Source organism: Anopheles darlingi, chromosome 3, assembly GCF_943734745.1.
Source record: "Anopheles darlingi chromosome 3, idAnoDarlMG_H_01, whole genome shotgun sequence".
NCBI lineage: Eukaryota > Metazoa > Arthropoda > Insecta > Diptera > Culicidae > Anopheles > Anopheles darlingi.
Window position 1 is genome coordinate 54,099,542 of NC_064875.1, and position 19,680 is coordinate 54,119,221.

Genomic DNA, 19,680 nt, shown 5'->3' on the forward strand with positions numbered 1-19,680 from the left:
GTCGACCCCGCCGCGCCCAGAAAACCGTCGCCGCCGAGTGCATTATCATAATCCGCAGGTGGTGGTGTTCCGCCTTTCGTGCGTACGTGCGTGCGTGCGTGGTGTGTGAGTGGGTGGCCGAATTTGTGTTTATTCTTTTTCTTTCCTTTCTATCACCTCCCTTCCCTCTAGCATCAGAAAATCGTGATAGTGCGCGCTCGTGTGTGTTTGCGTTGTTTGTGCGAAGAGTGCGTGTGCCCAAGAGGATCCTTATCGAGTGCGTGCACATTTGCTGTGCGGGTCAGCGATTGGGCCGTGAAATTACAGCACAGATATCACAAAAAGTGCCAAGCAAGTGAGTGCCAGATCGAAGAAGAAGAAGAAGAAGGTACCGCCATCGTCATCATCATCATCAATCGGTGGTCAAAGTAGCCCCACGAGAAGCAGCCAATTTCTTAGCACCGGCCAGCAGTAGACACACGTAAATCGCATCAAAATGGTTATCAAAGTGTACATCAGCGGATTGTCCGGCAACAAAGAGGTAAGCAGCAGTGAGGTCGATGCCAAAGAGAGCGGACGGGGTGGACGGACGGTCGGAGTAAAGAATAAGAAAAGGGCCATTTGACCGTGGCCATGAACGTTCTCAAACGAGCGAGCGAGTTGGTGAAGGTTCGCTTCCGCTCCCCAGTTGAGGCAGATGTTCTCCCCTCGTTGTTGGCATTCTCATCATCTCCCGTAGCTGATGGACGGGTAGGGTGGATGGTAAACAGATATAAATAATCGTGTGCAAAAAGAGGAGATGTATGTTGAAACTGTGTCTTCCTTCTAGCCGGCAGCAGTTCTCCCGTTTTAGAAAGAGCGAGTTCGAACCACGAGAAACATTAGAGGAACGAACGAGAGCGAAGAAGCGATCGAATTCCTTACGCGCGGATAGTTGGATTCCGCCGTCAATCTAGGCTTATTGTTCCGTCGGAATTCAACAGCGCGATCGCGCGATCCATCAATATGGGCTGGACATACCAAAGAAGACACAGTTCCTGTCCCGGCCGTTATGGTTCGTCATCGACCGCACGAACATCGTGATGATGTCATGCCCACTCGATGCGTGAAAGCGGATTCTACCCGTTGGCCACAATCACGGGCCACATCCCTAGAACGCTACACACTGTGCCTTTGATAACGCTTGTCGACACGAAGCGATGCTCGCCACCCTCTGGATGAGTCACTCTCGACCGAGCCAATCCATACGATACGCGTACCGTACCATAGGCCTTCGATACGGACGACGACGAATATGATTCATATTAAAGGGCATGTGCCACGGCCACACCCGCCAGTGACAATTTATCATTGTTCCACACTTTGGTTGGCATTCTTTGTCGCGACCATCCAGGCGCGATGCCATTTCTGTCTAGAACCGTTCACAGCTCCACTAAGTGGCCATCTTCCATGGACCCTCCATCTGTGGATGACTGTTGTTCTCTTTCCCCAGCGAAAAACACGACAAAATGCTCGTAAAACCACACGCAAAACAAAGAGCAGAATGGAGCATCATCATCTTCACGTTTCGGTGTTAGTTTGATGGCCATCTCCGCGGCTGGGGAGCGCTGGTTTTGACGTGGAAATTCGATTTTTCACGATCGTGTCTGGGCGCGTCTTGCCTTTGTGCGTGTATGTGTGGGTCATGGTTGACCATGATTTTCATTTGCTCTCTGCTCTCTCAATCGCCTTGAGATTTATTTACTTTGCCATCGAGCTCTGGGGCAGCTCTTGTTGGCGACTGTACAAAAATAAGAAATACGGAACTAGGAGACCGAGACAGCAACTAGTAGTCCTTCGGGGTTTCCACTGGAAACGTTGTGCTGCAACGTTCATGCAGGAGCGCTGCAGCTCTTGTGTGTATCGTTTCCGCTTGTTCGACGATACTCGGAGGACATTTATTTAAACATGCTCTTTCATTTATTTGCTCCGTATTTACTTTGTGCCAGTCACTAGCCTCGGTATCGGCCGGTTCGAAGACTTGCACGAGGTGGGAGCTGGTTGTTTATTTGTCATTTTCTCGATTTAATTGCTCCATTTCGCGGACACTCTCCAATGCATCCGCTTGCCGGGTGGCCGTCCGTTAGTATCTGCCATCGTAAGTCCCGGTTCCGGTTGAGCGCACTTCTCTAAACATTGGAATACAAAATGTTAATGTTCACTATGGCGGGGTAGGATAGATTTACGAGAGCGAGGAAAAAAAGCAAAAAAAAATGGGTCCGATAATTTAATAACCTCGATAGTAAACCGTGCGACACTGTGACGCCATCGGCGCCTGGAGTGCCCGTGACTCATGGTTGAAGCAAAATTTCAACATTGGCTTCGAATGCACTCACCGAACGGTGTGTCATGCTCTGTAGACTCTTTATTGGTGGACTCGTTGCTTCACTTTGCTTCCAGATACGGGCGTACGGGCGGTGGTTCCGCCAGCACCACTCACGCTGGTAGCAGCGGAATTTCGCAAAATTTCCAGGTCCCCTAGATATGCCACCATGAGAGATCATGCGATCACCGTGCGATCGCCGTGCGACTACTGCTCCAATTGTGAAAGTGCGATCACGAGCTAATAGGGAGAGAAAATGGAAAATAATTCTGGAATTTAAATTCATTTTTATCAACAAGTACCAGTCCCCCGAGCGCAGGGTCGAGGGAGGACGATTACCTCGACTGGCTTTATAGGGTGTGAGAGAGGATCATTGGACAGCATACAGATGCATCTCCATGCAGTGGTTTCCTGCATATCGAGGGATTCGTGTGGCAATTTCTGCTTCGCATGAGCTGCTCCAGTCCGCCGGTGGGTTCAACGCTTCACTTAACGCAATTGAGCTTGATCGTCGTACCACCAGCCGGCTGGGCTTTCAGAATTAATGCTGGAAGGAAGCGCAGCGTATCTTCCACTCCGGTACAGTACAGTGCTCCTGTGCGCTGGTGTAATGTGGTCTCAAGGCCAACCAGCTACCGAACTACCGGATAGATTCCCTCATTAGTTTGAAGTTTACTTCAAAATTTGCTTTAATGGGCTACACCCACCGCTCAGCACGCTTGTGTCGACAAAGGAGATGTGCCGGAGATGCTCAAGATGTGCACCTCCTACTGCTCTTTTCAGGTGTGTTTGGGTCCATAACAAGGAAAATGGTAAAATGAATAGCCAGAGTATGTATTTCTTTCGCTCGTTACGGTTCGTTCGACTGCCTGCCAGCCAGCCCCGCTTGTTTGCCACTGGCACTCCTTTCGCATTATTTCAACTTTATGGAACGAAATGCGGCCGTTCTGCGGTTCTATTTTTGGATTCCTGCTCCCGAGACCTTGCCCCCGCGGCCACAAGCACACAACCCATTTTTCTCCGTTGGAAATCTATCAAAATTCGGCTGCCGTTGTGGGGCCATTTGAGGTGGTGGGTCGGAGAGATGCTGCTGCGTTGTTGCGAGTGGTTTGTTTCCGATTTTGCATATTTTCCCGGTAGATTGTTGTGTGTCACGATGTTGTTGGCGCGAAACCATCACCATCCGTGGAGTGTTTGTGGAATGGCCGTAGGGTTGATTTAAACAAAAAAAAAAAAGCACGGCTGAATATGCCGGAACATCACGGAACAACCAAGTTCAACCATCGTGTGTCGCTTCTCAGGAAAGGGCATGTTGGTCAGGGACACGCGCAGTTCAGCCTTTAACACCAAATAAGCCTACGTGCCAAGGTCACAGCGACGGTTGTCTCCATTGAGACAGAGCCCGCACTCGACTCTACGCTCGTCAACGTCGATACACCACTAAAGCGAGTGATCACAATCGTGTTTAGATCGCAAAGAGATCGCAAGAAGAAAGATCGCAACTATATTTGGCGGATGCCAATGATGGTGGTGCTGTTGATACTGCAGCTACTACTCGCGGCATTCGCGTTGGCTCATCGTTAGACAATGTTGCACATTGATCGACTAAACAAGAACACGATGGTCTTCAAACCATTGGTGCCCGCTTGTTTGTCCTTTTTGGCATCTTGAATTTCACTTTCACACCGAGCCCCCTTCTCCTGTCAGCCATTCACAGCGGCACTTCTCAAGCTGAGTGCTGAATGTGAATCATGTTGTGGCAAGGTGGTAAGCATCACGCTGCTCGAATGGTGGTTTGAAGCATGCCTCGTCGTGGTGGTGCTGCTGCTGGTACTTGCGGGTGCACTGCGAATGTCCGCTACTAACCGCTGGCTGCGCACTCACGCAGCTTCTGTGATGTATTCTTGTCCTCGCAAGTCATTACACCGCGCCGTGGCGGAAGGCAAATTAGTTAATTTGAGTTTAATTGCCCCCCGCTGTGCCTTGCCTACCTACCTGTTCGTCGACAAATCCCCTCTTCAACGATCCCCAGAAGTGATTGGTTCGCAGGAAATTAAATATATTACAGGAAGAATAAGAGATACACCGAGAAACGGGAGAGCGCCGCCTCCGAGAGACAAACACAGAAATAGAATACAAGACGTTCCGACAGAGGGGGGAGAGGAGCCCACGACGATGTCACCATCCTACGATGACGACGACGACGACGGCAAGGGAAAGTGAAATGAAGCCTTTCTCTGATTCCACGATCCTCAAGTTATCCGAGCGACCCGACGAATGTCCTTGATTGCGATCGATTTGCTGGCATTGGTTTACCAACAACCTTCACAACACCGGCGGTTGACGGTGGCATTCTTGTAATTCGCGCAGTTGGCGCAATTCCGAGCCATAATGAAGATGATGCCCCCCGGTGGTGATGGTGGTTGTCGTCCCCGTTCTTCCCCCTGGGCCGGATTCTTTTCGTGACATTGCGACAAGACGAGATCAGCAGCATGGTGTGGCCAATGAATGGTTTTATTGTGGCTACCGCGAGTTATTTTTTGCCAGCACGATTTAATGACAACAACATTCTGCCTGTGCAGCAATGACCGATCGCCAACCGCAACCCAACCACCACAACACAACACTTTCGGTTGCCTCCTGTAGAACGTATTCGAGCGCACCGGAGCACCGTGCCTTGTGGTGTAATCGTTTGTGCTACCCAACATGACTTAATTGTTGGTCGCCTCTTCCGTTTTTTTTTCCTTTAATGAGCACCACGACATTGCTTGCCATTTGTTGGGCTTATCGCGGGCGCGACAAATTACAACGCCGCCAACGTGGGTCCGCTGCAAGGCGGCATGCCGGTGGCAGTGGTGGTAAAGATTGAGAAAACATTACCGTTCAAAACGGAAATAAATCAAACAAAAAATGTCTCAACAACAACCGAACGACCAACCGACCAACCGACGACGGTACGACAACAACAAAAAACACCGTTTGTATGCCCCAGTGTGCTACTGTCGATCCCCCACATGTGATCACGGTGTGGGCGCAGGAGCGTGGAAGACACAAAATAAGAACCGCGCAATCTGGCCACGATCCTCTGGCGGCAGAGCAGCATCCAAACTTGGCGTCCTGTTCGTGAATGATTCTGTCTGTCTGTGTGTGTAGCATAGCGGCGTGTATTTATATAACCAGCGGGAACACCAAAGGCCACTGACGACAACGAACACGGCGTGTGTGCAACCCCTGGCGGTAAGGTGGTCACCCTTCTAGAGGATCGCAGCTCCAAAGCAAAGATCGAAGTGACGATCATCGAACAGTTAGATAACGGTTGCATTTGTTGACGGCTATCGGCATGCAATTCTGTTATGTGCATTCTTATCGCACCCGAGGGTAGAGAAGAGTGACAGTAGCCAATACCCGATAGTGTTGTGTAGGTAACCCACAACCTCGAAACCTCGATCGATGCTCGCGCAAAATGTGTGAGGCGGCACGCACAGTTGGTGGCCGGGCACATACATACGTTGCGTGTTGGCATGGCCGTGAGATCGGCGAGCGAGATCATTGGCCGCTCGCAATTCGATTTTCGAATCCACAGATCAAGTGCAATGACCTACATCCGACCGGCCAGCCAGCATGCGATCGATGGCGCCTAGCGGTGGCGTGCGAACCGCAGAAGCCACAACACCTCCACCTCTCTCTCGCTGATCTCTTCTCGTAGCTTGATTAGTGCCGTCCGCCGACGACTATGCTACCGTGCCGTATACACCTGCCGCGTTCGAGAGCGAGTGTAAACAAGTGGGACGGTTAAGGGCCGCTGCATCCATCGTACTACTGCTGTCTCAATAGAGGCTGCCCTCTAGCACACCGTTCCCGTGTGTCTCAGTCCTGTTAGGCAAATCCGGTCGCATGACATTGGCCTTTGATGATGCGGGAGACGATTCTCATCACTGCCAAAACGCGGTTTTCGGTTCGCCAACATCAACATAACCTTTCACACACTGGTGTCCCCCCCCTCCGATGCCGTATGATCATGCCCTCAGCTCCTCAGCCCGGTTTGTAGGGTTGACACTGAATTGTCATCCATTTTGAAGTGTTAATTGCCTGAGGAAAGGGGGATGCGGTTCAGTGTGATGCTAAAGACGAGAAGCTTCGTGCAAATCGCATGTGTGTGATGAGATAATTATTGCACTCATCCTACCATCGTCACACGACGACATAGAATGGGCGATTCTTTCGTCACATTGCCACCGAGTGGTTTGTTACTTCCGCGGTAGATCCTGGCATGCGCGGTAGTCCGGTGCGCACCGACATGTGTCTTGGCATTAACTGGTTTGAAAGGAGGGGGAATACTGATGATTCTAGCGAAATAACAGCTGCTGTTCTTGCAGTTTGCAGCTGAACAGGTGCTGCTCGTTGTAGCTAGAAACTAGCTGAAGATTCTTTGCTATTGCTGTTAAACCATTCGCTTACGGAATATGGTATATTACACGCGAGAAATAGAGTTCGGATAGTTCGCATCAGCTGGTACAGCGTACATTCTCAACTAATTATTTATGGACGCTCAATGGCAAATAAGCGTAAGATGCTTACGGTCGTCGTTTGTTATGAAGAGATTTATGTGCCACAGGCCGTTGCGATTGGTTCACTTGTTTCGGGGCCATAAAGCTGGTTTTCAATGAGACGTTACGAAGAGGGTATCTAACATAATTAATCCCGTGCTCGGTCACATCACCGCCAACGATCATGCGCGCGCGAGAACTTTTCTCTCGCATTCGGAGCAATATTTTTCACTTTTACGTAGATAAACTTCTATCCGAGACCATTGATCGTGTTGATCGCGGATGCATCCGAACACAGCGTGTCAGTAAACGATAAAAACGGTTACGAAACGCGTTCCGCCCGATCGCCATCGATCGTAATCAGCCAAACCTGCTCTACTCGGATGGTTCGGATGGTGTAATGCATGCTCACACGATCGTCCGATCTTCGGAAGTTGTTGCGGAAGTTTTGACACCCGTCCTTGCACTGACTACATCCTCCGTTGTCCAATCGACCCTTTAAGACCACGATACTAAATTTTCTCTCTCTTTTACTTGCTCTGGCCGATCGCTGCGGGCTCGAATGCGCTACGAATGAGAAGGGAGATCTAATTTCTAATTTTACCCATCGCGCACAACACGGGCACGACGAGCGCGGATTATGTCGCCTTACGGGGACGGAAAAGAGGTGATAGACTTGTAGCGAGGTCCTATCACTGTGCTCCACCATCTCGTCGCGCGCAAGCGAATTCAATGATCAGCATGTTGCGCGATGAAACGAACGAACACATCGCGTTCGCTCGATGGATATGGTGGTACGCGATCCGCCTTCCTTGTTTTGGGGTCCAGCTTGGCAGAGCAGCCGGCGAAACAGGGTGCAGTTCATAATTTGTGATCATGCTCATGGTTCAAACTGCGTCGACTGACTGTGCGTGTTGTGGCTACGCATGCAGGCGCGAGATTCGCGGGGAAAACGCTTTGCTGTTGAGTTGAGCAAACGAGCGAGAGCGACAGCGACAGCGACACAGCATCACTAGTACCATCAGCCAGATGACGAAGACGACGACAAACGACGTCTGTCTGTATTTTTAGTGATTTTGCAAAACACACGAACGATCAGCGGGGTGCCCGTTTGAAAGATCTGTTCGTTCGATTTCTACACGCAAGCGCAACCGAGTGAAGGGAAGCTGTCGGTCGGCTGTTGGCCGTTGGTACTGCTGCAGTATTAGAAGACGCCATGCCATGTCGAGGCGGGCCGGGCCAGGTAGGGCTAGGCGCGCGCCATTTCGTCGACCTACCGTACGCGCCCCGCCTGCCTTTTGGGCGGGAGGTTTCTGTATTATGAAACAGCTTGCTTGGGGGCAGCGAAAAGGATTTTCCGTTGTTTTTCGGTTTTTGTTTGTTTCTCAAATTATGGCCACACAAGCGGGAGTAGTGTGTTCTTTCTTTTTCCCTTTTTCTCTGTCCTCTCCGTCCCTATCATCAGAGCGGCGAGGCGGCGTTTGTAGTGGGAGAAGTGACTGTATCCGTTGCCCGTTTGCAGCAATTACCAGCTGAGAGTGATGGGAGTTGATTGAGAATGAGAAGCGGTCCCCAGCGTGTGTCCCCACGCCTCTCGAGCGCAAATCAACATCATCTGCGGCATATGCGGTGGCGATGGACATGCAAAAATAGCGCTTCCTTCCATCGACACGCACGGCACGTAGCAAACGCTGAAGGCGAGCAGGGCGTGGTGCAATTACGATTAATCGGCGAATCGGAAATATTATGGCCGATAAATCTGGCCACAGCGTCGTCGTCGTCGTCGTCGTCGTCGCCGCCGTTGACGCGCTGTACACACACCAATCACAGAATGATCTTCTGGGAGCGGGGAACGGTAGATCAAGTTTCCATCTATCGGTGGATTCTAGGAGGTCCTTTGCCAGAAGACGCGTAACACGCAGTGACCAAGCGGTGCAAAGGGTGGTGTGATGCCGCTGGTGTCGTTGGTAATGCGTTTGATTAATCGCCGGGCTGTCCATGAGGTAAGCCCGGGTGGCTTACGACGATTCAACACATTCTCAGATGACACGACGGCCGGCGGGCAAACAGACACGGTGTTCACGGTGAAATATTAGTACACAACGATTAGTAAATTTCTTGCGGATCTCTTGTAGACAGAGAGCGAGCGAAGCGAAGAGCAGGTGGTACGCGATTGCTCATTCCTTTTCACGAGTGTCCGCCAGAAGTGGCAGAACAAATGAGTGGTACTTAGGGCGATGTAGCAACAAACACAGCATATGCTTCCGATCGTATGCGCCAGCCATGTCATGGGGATGAAAGAAGCATTAGTTGATGAGCGGCGGCAGCAAGGAATGCGGCTGGCAGGATATCGAGCTTTCAAGGAGCTCATTAATAGCGACTTCCAATCAGCAAATGAAGCGTGGTACGATCGGAGGTTTGCTGATTGAAATATCAATGTTTGTGGCGTCTTATTTTTTAGAGCCTATCAAATGCCCTTAACGACAGCCGAAATCTTGCTATTCTAATGGGTTCTCTTTGTTGTTATCTTTTTTGTTCTAGGTGAAAAAGCGCCAGCAGCGAGTAACGATGATCCTACAGAGTAAACACATAGAATTCATCGAGATTGACATCGCGACAGGAAATACGGAGGAAAAGGAGTTTATGCAGGCCAACGCCCTTCAAAAGGGTTCCACGATTAGCGATCCTACTCCGAGGTACCCCCTTCCACCACAGGTGTTCAACGACTCGGTTTACTGCGGTGATTACGATGCATTCGATGCCGCAAATGAGGAAGATAAATTGGAAGAGTTTCTGAAGCTCCGCGCGCCAACGACCGAGACGACGACGGTGGCCACAAAGAACGGTGTAGGAGAGGAGACTGCAGCAGCAGCAGCGGCGGCGACGGAAGAAACGACAGAGACGGCGGACGAAAACAAGACTGAAGACAACAACGGTGGGGGCGATGCGGCGGAGGACACGGCAGATGGAGCGAATGATGAGGTTTGAGTTGTTGGACGTCACGGCTGAATGGGTGGTGTGCGGTAGGGCGGCGGCGGGCACATGCACAACGTGCCCAATTGCGCTCTGCAAGAATGGTGTGGCCGCACAAAACACGCGCTGTGACACGCACTGATCGATCGATTGCATCGATCGGCGGCAGCATCTTCATCAACCAGCCTTTTTGCTTCTGGCCGCGCCCGCCTTATGTTATGTGTGTGAGAGAGAGAAAGTACCGCTTTACTGCCAATTCTGCTGCCCTCTGCTCGAACGCCCCTTTTGTGTCTTTTTTGTATGTTGAGCCACTAATCGAAGTCGATCGATTCGTCGCGACTTCTCCATCCCGTATTTGTTTGTCGCTTGCTTTAACGCCACGCTCTCAGTAATGGGCCTGCTGTCTGGCTCCATTCCCCTTAAGAACTCAGGAAACCCAAACTCTCTTTCCGCTTTTTCGATGTAAAATGCAGTGCTATTGGCCGATGGCCGATGGGGGCAAGGTCACCTAATCTCCTACCCCTTGGCATGGCTTCCCCTAACCATCCGTCTAATTGATTGCTTGTATGTTCCACCTCCTTACAACCGTACGTGTTGTAACCGCCGGTCCATGGGTAGTACCGGGTTCAAGTACTGGCACGATCCGAAGCACGGTAAGCCGTAAATCTGCCTTCGTTAAGCGTTTGATCGATTGCTTATCAGCTGTGTATGGTCAGGCCCATTTGAATGAACTCACACAGGAAAACACCTCTTACAGTACACCACAAACAGGGGCTACCGCTGGGCCAGCAGTAATAACCGCGTTCCCACGCTCACCGCCTTTTCGCGTATACATTTCCATTTACGCGCCATTCGGCTTTCTGCGTGGCTCAGGTGAACAGGAACAGCTCGCTTAGGTTATATCGGATTACGATCGATTTGTTATTTTGTGGCGGTCGTGTATTCCGTTAGATTAGTTCCGTTTTCTGTCGGCATCAGCGAACACCTCGCACAACCTCGCCCGGCGGGGGGAATGTTGCTGACGTTCAGTTTGGTGTTCAGCTGCAGTTGGTTTCGAAGACGAGACAAGGCAGGTTATTTATGTAATCGCGTGACATTGGAGAGTCAAATACCGACCGATGGCGTCCCGTTGATAGTAGTAGAGTAGTAGCTGGCTGTCAGCGAGCGTGCGTGCGACGAACGCGATCACCATTTTACGCCAGGCGACTTAGGTGTTGATTGATCCTTTCCCGTCTCCCCATAATCTTTCCGGGAGCAGATTTCGTGCGTGCATAAGACACATGCTTCAGTTCACAAAAGCAAAAAGAGAACAAAAAAAACAAAAGACAAGGCCATCGCCATTCCCACGTAGAGAGCAAGTAGCAACAAGTAGAAAGAGCAAGCGAACGAAAGAAAAAAAAATCGATTTTTGTAGCAATATAAGAAAACGAAACGTCAGCAAAGGTAGAGAGAAGTAGAATAAGAAATGTAAACGAAGAGGAGCAGATCGGTAGCCATCGTGCTGAGGTTGCCGGTGTAGAGTAGTCCGCCATCTCGTACAGGTTCTCTGATGACGTTGATCGGAGCTACGCAGCCCCAACCATGGGAGGAGGGGTACAATCATACTATTATTTACAATCAACTCTATATATTCCAGTTAGTTAGTGAGAATATTACTATTATTACTGCAATGAATTATCGCGTCTTCTATAGCTTCCATCCGTTAATGGAGTATTAGTTATTGGAATGTACTATTTTAGCCACGCATCACACAATAGCTGCAACGTGTGTCTAGCCGTTGCTGGACATTCTACAAACAAACAAAGGAACGAAACGTATCAAGAGAGCGAGTAAACAAAAGGAATGGCGTTGATAGTTAGTCAAAGGGCCACCCCTGCCCCTAAGGCAATCAAACACACAATCACACATATACACACTCCCACACACACACACGCCACTTTCCAATACGATCAAAAATTATCGAAAAACATACTCCCCCCCCCCTTGAAACACGGTTCAAGTAGCCGAAAAATGTTTTAAATATTACAGCGCACTTTGAGCGAGCTAGCGAGCTCTCGTACCGTTATTCGAAGCTTCGTTATGTTAGAAGTGGTACCGGTTCTAGCTGGTCATCCGTAGAGCTAATTTAAAGCATACCATTATGAATTACATTACAAGAATGCTACATTTGAAATAAAGGAAAAACGCTGTAAAACCACAGACAAACACCAGCGCGCGCGCTAACGCATACACCTTTTACGGGAGAGCTTTTGTTGTTACGCGATTGTTTGTTTAATCTTTAACACCCTACGTTTGCATGCTGAGTACCGGAGAGTTATTTGTGACTAACAACAGATGCGGAGTAATGTGCAAGGTAATATTAGCTATAGCGGCGCGGGCGTGAGTCATACCGACGCAGGAGGTCCACTGTTGACGGTAGACACACCTGTGCAGCGATGCCAATTGTTACCTTTTTCGTCGTGTAGTCTCAATCTTATCACCCAGCTAACGTTATCTTTATAGCAAGCAAATTGTACTGTTTTCGCTGACAAAAATCGATACAACGGAACGGGGAGCTACCCGTAATAACGCTTTTGATGACGCTGCTATTATGTCCCCAATACCATTCCATTGACCATTGTATCTGGAATAATCGCATTTCATTTTACTCCTTTTTTCATCTACCTCACCTCACATATGGAATCCAAAATTGACATCAACCCGCGAAATGGTTACAATTGGAAAACACTCCATTTTCTTTATACACTGCACCATGAACATACACATAATGGCCATTGCACATGATTCATGCACTCCAGAAGCCCCCGGAATCTACAGCGACGGAGGAAAGTGATCAGAAGAAGGAACCCGAAGATGGTTCACTGGAAGATGCCCTCGACAATAGCAGCACACCCGAGCAGCAATCCGAGAAGATGGATGGAGAGAGCACATCGGAAACTGTCCAGGAACCAGCAAACACAGATAACAGTAACACGATCGACGAGGAGCCGCCAATACAAAAAACGGAGGAAAACGAGAATGAAACAGTGATTGCACCGGAAACAGAAGTTGCAGTAGATCAAGAGCTTATGTCGGCAGATGACGGGGATCAAAAGGAAGAAGAAAATGCCGAAGCTATTCGAGAACCGGAAGATGAGATTGAACCGGACCATGATTCTGAATCTGCCGCAACTTCTCCGACGAGTAATGAAGACGTTAATGAGGAGCAACTAGAAACGAAGAGTGTCAATGTGGTTGAATCTAGCCCAACGCATCAAGAAAAAGAGTTACCGATAGAGGAGAGTGATGATACCGACGGGGAGGATTCAGACGATCAGCCCGATTCCGTTGTTGAGGCAACAAAGGACGCTACTGGTCCAGATGATGGTCCAGGAAATGATCCAACGACCGATCAGGAACCACAGAAAACGGAACAAAACGATAAGAAAGACGGCTTGCAAGGTGATAGTGAAGATAATTCCGATGCTGAAGAAACAATGAGCTTCACTAGTCCAGAGGAGAATCGTACAGCCGCTCAGGAACCTCAGCTAACGGAAATCGAACAAAACGAAAAGAAAGACGACGTACAAGGAGACAGTCACGCTGATGAAGATGTGGTGGATCCGATCGAACCCGCAGACCCTACAACAACATCCCGACAAAGCTCCACGACAGACGATCAGGATGAATTGGTTCCGGCGGAGGAGGAGGAAGAGCAGAAGGAGGACCGAAGTACGACGACGACGACGACGACAGCACAGTCTGAACATGAGCCAGGGCCACTATCAAACGCTGATGGTGTCGAGGTTTGGCGATGCATTCTAGGGGACGATTCCTCTTTCGATGTTGTACCGCTGTTGTATCGCTATCTTCTCCTCCCTGCTGCACTATCAGGCGATTTGAATAGCGATCGCGACTTCTGGCTTCCTCTGTCTCTTTGACTCTTTACACCTACACAGAAGATACACACTACACTCATCATGATGTACAATGATTATGATTTCCTTTAATTTTCCCAATTTCATGCAGTTGTTCACCTAAACCCTGATTCTGTATTTCTCATTTCTGCTTTGTTTGGTTTGATTTGCTCAAAACTTCATGTCTAATCGAATGATCGAATGATCGAGTCATCTGAAAATGGTTCACCTTCACCTTAATATTGTGTGCTTTGAAGGAACAACACCTGTCTGCCACCGGTGATGCTACGATGGTGGATGCTGACGACACGGAGGAGCAGGAGCTGATCCGCGCCTCGGCAGCACTGGCGGGCCAGAGCGAGGATGCACAGGAGGAAGTCATCGAGGTCGACGACGGTGTGGAGGATGCTGATGAGCCAGATACGGAGCAGAATCGTGCTGCAGAGGTCCGACATACAGCTTTGTTAAGACTTCTATACGCTCACACAGTTTGCTTTAGGATCGATAATGCTACCCTTATGTTCTTAGTTCGGTTGATGCCTCAAGGCTTTTTCGCTTTTTTTATTTCTTGCGTTTATAGCATTTTGCGCAATACTATGATCATTCATTCGCTCTACCTCTCCGTGTGTCTCCATTTCTCTTGATAGGATGCGATCTCCAGCAAGCTAATCGATACCGACGATCCCATGCTGGCGGAACAGGAACAAGAAGAATAGAAAGAGAGAGGGAGAGTGGAGGAGGATGATGAAACCGCAAATCCACCAATAACGTCGTCCATAATGTCACCACCATCGCCATCCATCCATATCACACATCATCTCGTCACCCGCATCCTCGCGTTTACTTATTAGGTCGAGCCATATATGATCACCGGAACCCACGTAGAAGACAACAAAGCTGTTCGAATACTACTGCTGCTACTTCTTGTTCTTCTTCAATTACGGCTACTATTGCAGCAACGACTACGCTACTCTCTGTGCACCACGCTTCGCAGCATCCCAAATACTGGCGATGGGCGAAGGAAAAACGAGGATGCAGTAGTACTTTGCGAACGAACGAGGAAGGAAAGCCACAAGATCGGAAGCGATCCTTCCGGAAGGGTCCTTCTTATTTGTGCTCGTGATGAATTGGAGGACCTGTAGCTTCGTCCTAGTGATGAAGGGGAAAATGGGTAGCGCGTCACGTGGCTTGAATTTCGACGCACAACGTGCGGCATTTATCGCGCGGCAAAGCGGAAGGAGTGGAGTGTGTGTGTGTGTGTTGCCGAGGACCGAATTCGAACCGCCCGCACAGTGCCGCCAAAGCTAGACCGAAGGGGAATCTTTCGAAATACCTACCAAGTGATCACCCTACTTTAAGAACAAGTCCGGTTAATAAAATGAATTTATTTTTAAAAATAAATAAAAATAAAATGATTTTAATGGATCGTTGGTATTACAAAACAGAGCCTGACAACGGTCAATAGTGGTGGTTATGCATCGCCAGAACTTGTGTAAATTAATTGCGGTATATATGCGTTTATGCTTGCGCGGCGAAGCTGCCCAGTTGAGCTGCGGTGGTCCGTGGTGCAGGCTTCAAACCTGTAGTCGATTAGCGTCGAAGTGGTTCGATTCCACCTACTGGGCGTTGCTATGCTCTCCCCCTACCGAGAATTACTTTTTTTCTTTCCAGAATGTTTCGAAAACAACCATGCTACCAACATCTTATTCTTCTTATCATACCCGTGAAAGGTGTCGAGAAATCGCTTTCACCGTACCATTTATTCCACAGGAACACAAAAATATAAACTCTGTAACTGTATCGCGATCGCTATTCCGCTCACTCCATCACCTTACTTCCGTACAATTCCTGTGCGTCACCTACCGTCCGGATATTCGTCCGTGATTTTCTTCATCGTTTTCTTCAATCCTGTCACCACTGTGCGCCACCGCAAGAGTGCCGTGTAGAGTGACTGTGAAAGGCCGTATCGTTGCTGTTTCTGTCCGTCATATAGGTTAATGTAAATGGCTATATGTCTTCGGCTGTCCACCCCTAGCTCGTCACCGGAATCCCGGAAAATCGAAACCACTGCCATACGGTGCGGCTCCTAGCTGCACTTCTGCTTCATTGTCGATCGATCGTGATGGGAAGAGAAATCAAAGAAGAGAACTGCGAAACACTACTCGCGCGCGCCCCTCCACGACCTGTAACTAACGTGACGCTTCCCTCCCGTCGTTCAGTCCTTTTTCGTGGGACCATCATCCTCGCCATCGGAAGAATCGGTCGTGAATTCGCTATCGTTCGCCTGCATCTCGTTGTGGTCCGATTCGGACTCGCTGATGTCCCACTGTGGATGTTCGGTCGGGATGGCAGCCGGATCCTTCACGTCCAGCTTCAACTCGAGCTGCTGATCCATACCAAAGTACGAGTCCGACCGTAGGCAAACGGTGAACACGTACACGCCAGCCCACCGTGGTGCAGTAAACTTCAGCTGTACCTCCTCTCGGTGGATCAGGTTTGTCACGTGGTACGGTACCGTCAGCAGTGTGCGTGACTTACGGTCACAAATATACGTCCACCAGTATTCGTGCTTTTCCTGCGTTACGAAAGCCGAACGGAACGAAGGTGATTACGAGATCCCAATTGAACACACTACAGTTCGAGTTCGAGCAACCAATAACTTACCTCAGGAAATAGTGGACAATGTACCGGATGGGACACCTTCGAGCGACCCTCTAGCTTTTCGCGTTTGTTAATCTTCTGCTGGAATCTGCGGAAGCAAAACAAAAACGAATTACTAGCACCTTTTTCTTATGATGGGCACAGTTGTAACCTACTTTTCCCATTCATCATCATCATCGGCACCGCCGGCATCGCTGGCATCGTTCTCTTCGACATCATCATCAGCATCCGAATCCTGATCATCCTGTCCTGCGGCCTTCTTTCGCTGCATTTGCAACAGAGAAGTCAATATTATTCATCATTCCCATCATGTCATCGTGTGTACAAAGCCCAAACCTACCTTTTCTTTCTCTCCTCCCGCTGGTTGACCTTCCTTGCTTGCGGTCGCAGCAGCGGCACTACCAGTGCCACCTGTAGCAGCAACACTTTCCGTTTCCTTCTTGGCAGCAGACGCAGCGGCTGCAGCTGCTGCAGCGGCCGCTATACGGCGGTTCTTCTGAGCCGTCTTGCTCTTACCCTTGTACACGCCTTTGCCGGCTTTCGGCTGCCAGGCCGGTTGCTTCTTAGCCTTCGGATCCTGTTTCTCGTCCGTCACTTCCAGCTCTCCGTCCGCATCACCGGCACCCTCGACGTCCCCATTTTCGTTACTTTCCCTGTTGGAAGAAACATCGTGATTAAAACGAAGCCGCACTTGTGATCGCGGTCATTACTGTGGTACTCCGGAACTTACGCAATTCCTTGTTTCTCCTTGGCCGTCGCATCACCGAACAGCTCGGACATACTGCGGCGCACCAGCTCGACCGTCACCGTCACGATAGCACCGGCCGTTACGACGTTGGAGTTTTCATCGTCGACCACCTCACACTTCATGTTGAAATCGATCAGTGGCATCCGTCCCAGTACCTTCATCACGTTATCGTACTGCTCATCCGTTAGGTTGCGAAGGGCCGTGCGGCTTTGTTCCGGTTTAAGCTGAGCTAGCTGCTGCAGATTGCGGACATTGAACTTCTTCAGCATGTACTGGCGAATGTCTTCGGTCATGTGCGGTAGCTGCAGCAGCGGATGCTTAAATTCCCACAATCCCTGCATAATCATCGGTGATAGCTTCATGCAGTTTTCGATCGTTTCGATTGTCGGTAGCCGTTGAACTGAAACAGAGGGAGGGGGATCAGAGGATGTCAGTCATGGATTGCTTGCTCAGTGTGCCTCTCCGTCCCATACTTACTTTTCCTGGCATAAGCGAGCATGATCAGATGGCTAACGCAGCTAACCATCTCCTGGATCAGATAGGGACACTTGCGCACGATCAGCTGACGATCGATCTCGAGCGTGTTCTCCTTTACCGGTATGCGTGACAGGTGCGCATGCAGGATAGCCCGGGCCTTCAGTGAGTAGCCGCGCGAAAATGGCAGCTCTTTGCACTTCTCGTTCAGATTCGGCAGTTGGCGGATTAGCGACGGTACCTCCTCGTTGTCCGATTGCCGCTCGATCACCTGATTGTTGTGGCGCTTATCAAACTCGAAACTGGCGGCCAATATCATAATGACGCGCTTTACCGCCATTTGGGGTGTCTTGTGGAAGAAGTACCAGTACATGTTGGTCGTATCGAGCAGCACCTTGTCCCCGCTGTATCGGATCGACCGGTACCACCAGGTACCGACGACGATCGGCAGCGCCACCATAAACACGAGTGCATACAGTCCCAGCACCCAGACCGAGTTCTCCTTTTCGACGATCCAGGAAGGGAGCGCAATACCGAACGAGGTAGCCCCCGGACCGTCCGGATTGCCGTACTTTTCCCAATTCTTGCGCGCCTCATCGTCCGTCAGCGCCTGGTAGGCTTTGGTGAGCTTCATGAATGCCTTCTCGTCACCAGTTTCCTTATCGGGATGCAGTATCACCGACAGCGTACGGTACGCCTTCTTGATGTCCTTCTGGGCGGAACCGAGCGGTACGCCCAGAATCTCGTACGGGTCAAAGTTGGACATCTCATAGTCGAACTGGGACACCTTGTAGGTAAGGAACGCCAACAGTGCCCAGCCAGCGACGATGCCCAGCTTCACCAGCAGCTCCTTTGCACCCTTGTAAGGGTCGGAATGTTCCATTGTCGCTCGCTTCTTCCGACATCCTTCGCAGTTACAGTTCTCTCGTTTCGATATGGGGTCTGTGGACAGAAACGGTTCGGTGAATTCGTTAGTTACGAGGGCGTACACAAGGAGAAGTATCTGTGGTTGGCTCTAGCGGAACAGATTTTTGTCGCAAATTACTACCGATTGTGGTCAGGTTTCTGAGGCGTCTCGAGCGTCAGAACCGTGACGCGTTGGAACCAGGCAACTGCGTCCCATCATTACACGGGTCATGATAATCGTCATCCAAAGAAGGGTGGCACGTGAGAAGGTGGCAACAAGGTGTACACGGGGTGTATCCATTCACCCAACACATAAAATGATTCGATAAAATTCAAGTGTTTGAACAAGTGCGGGGCGAGCAAGCAACTTTCATGTCCGCGCACCACGTTAAATGGCAGACATGGAATTTCCCGGCATCTATGCAAAGCGCTTTGAGAAACTTTCGCAAATTCTTGCACAGGATGTAAGAAAGTAGTGGGCAGTCGAGCGTGAGGAAATGGAGAAAAGAAAACAAAGCCGAATAACGGTGCTTCGGCCCGGTTTTTTTGACGACGTGTCACAATTCACGCAGGAACCGGGAACAATCAACAGATTGATAAGTTTGGGGATTTTGGAGCGGGCACCGCGGGTTTTATCGGTGGATGATCCGTACTTACCTTCCTTTTTCTTGCGTGGCCAGAAGTAGAAAGTGGCCGGTATGAGAATTAGCGCCAGAAACGAGAGTATAAAGTAAAAGAAAGTTCCTCCACTCTCATCGTACTGAAATTTCTGTCCACCCATTTTTGCTCCGTTCGGTGTCTTCGATGTCTAGGGCCGTTGGTAGGCCTTCACTATTCCCCCGCGGCTTCCGAGAAGCCGCCTTTTTACCATAAATCCCTTTCACAAAATGCACGTCTACGAGAATTTCGTCCACGCGGCTCCCGGATCTCAGCCGGAAATTTCTGTGATTGTCTGTCTGGTTGCAGTTTTCCTCGGTTTGTACGACCGGGAGGGCTATTTTTCTACCGAGAACAACCACGTGAGTTCCAAATGATGCTAATTTGTTCTTATCATCACGAAATTCACGAAATTTGTTGAAAAATGTTAAAAACCTCCACTCTCAGTACCCGTATGACAAAAATCACTCAACGTCA

General features: G+C 49.8%; 2 protein-coding genes and 1 non-coding gene across 5 annotated transcripts in view; 2 read left to right on the forward strand and 1 right to left on the reverse strand.

Moving 5' to 3' along the window:
- LOC125955005 (SH3 domain-binding glutamic acid-rich protein homolog) overlaps positions 1-15,158 on the forward strand; it is a 15,670-nt gene extending 512 nt beyond the window's left edge. For 2 of the 3 annotated variants that reach the window (XM_049685808.1, XM_049685807.1), the window contains exons 2-6: positions 172-520; positions 9,430-9,870; positions 12,660-13,646; positions 14,015-14,203; positions 14,405-15,158. In XM_049685808.1, the coding sequence (XP_049541765.1) occupies positions 476-520; positions 9,430-9,870; positions 12,660-13,646; positions 14,015-14,203; positions 14,405-14,473 (1,731 nt within the window). In that variant the 5' untranslated portion in view covers positions 172-475 and the 3' untranslated portion in view covers positions 14,474-15,158. The remainder of the gene's footprint in view (positions 1-171; positions 521-9,429; positions 9,871-12,659; positions 13,647-14,014; positions 14,204-14,404) is intronic. The other variant, XM_049685809.1, reaches the window with a different exon arrangement.
- A 138-nt stretch (positions 15,159-15,296) lies between these two features.
- Positions 15,297-15,383, forward strand: Trnastop-uca (transfer RNA opal suppressor (anticodon UCA)). Its single transcript has one exon. It is a non-coding gene; the product is annotated as a tRNA-Sec (tRNA).
- A 115-nt stretch (positions 15,384-15,498) lies between these two features.
- On the reverse strand, positions 15,499-19,647 carry LOC125954986 (translocation protein SEC63 homolog). Its single transcript, XM_049685762.1, has 7 exons — positions 19,204-19,647; positions 17,644-18,582; positions 17,149-17,566; positions 16,759-17,071; positions 16,574-16,683; positions 16,422-16,506; positions 15,499-16,332 (listed from the first exon to the last, which is right to left on the reverse strand). The coding sequence occupies exons 1-7, from the start codon at positions 19,325-19,327 to the stop codon at positions 15,973-15,975; spliced, it is 2,349 nt and encodes a 782-aa protein (XP_049541719.1). The 5' UTR covers positions 19,328-19,647; the 3' UTR covers positions 15,499-15,972.
- Between the last annotated feature and the right edge of the window lie 33 nt (positions 19,648-19,680).

What these genes read in the sequence shown, in the direction of transcription:
- LOC125954986 (XM_049685762.1), bottom strand. Translation starts at nt 19,327, where the DNA reads ATGGGTGGACAGAAATTTCAGTACGATGAGAGTGGAGGAACTTTCTTT. An exon ending in GCCACGCAAGAAAAAGGAAG is followed by an intron (nt 18,583 to 19,203) that starts GTAAGTACGGAT and finishes TTCTGTCCACAG; the next exon opens with ACCCCATATCGAAACGAGAG. An exon ending in CGGGAGGAGAGAAAGAAAAG is followed by an intron (nt 16,684 to 16,758) that starts GTAGGTTTGGGC and finishes TTGCAAATGCAG; the next exon opens with CGAAAGAAGGCCGCAGGACA.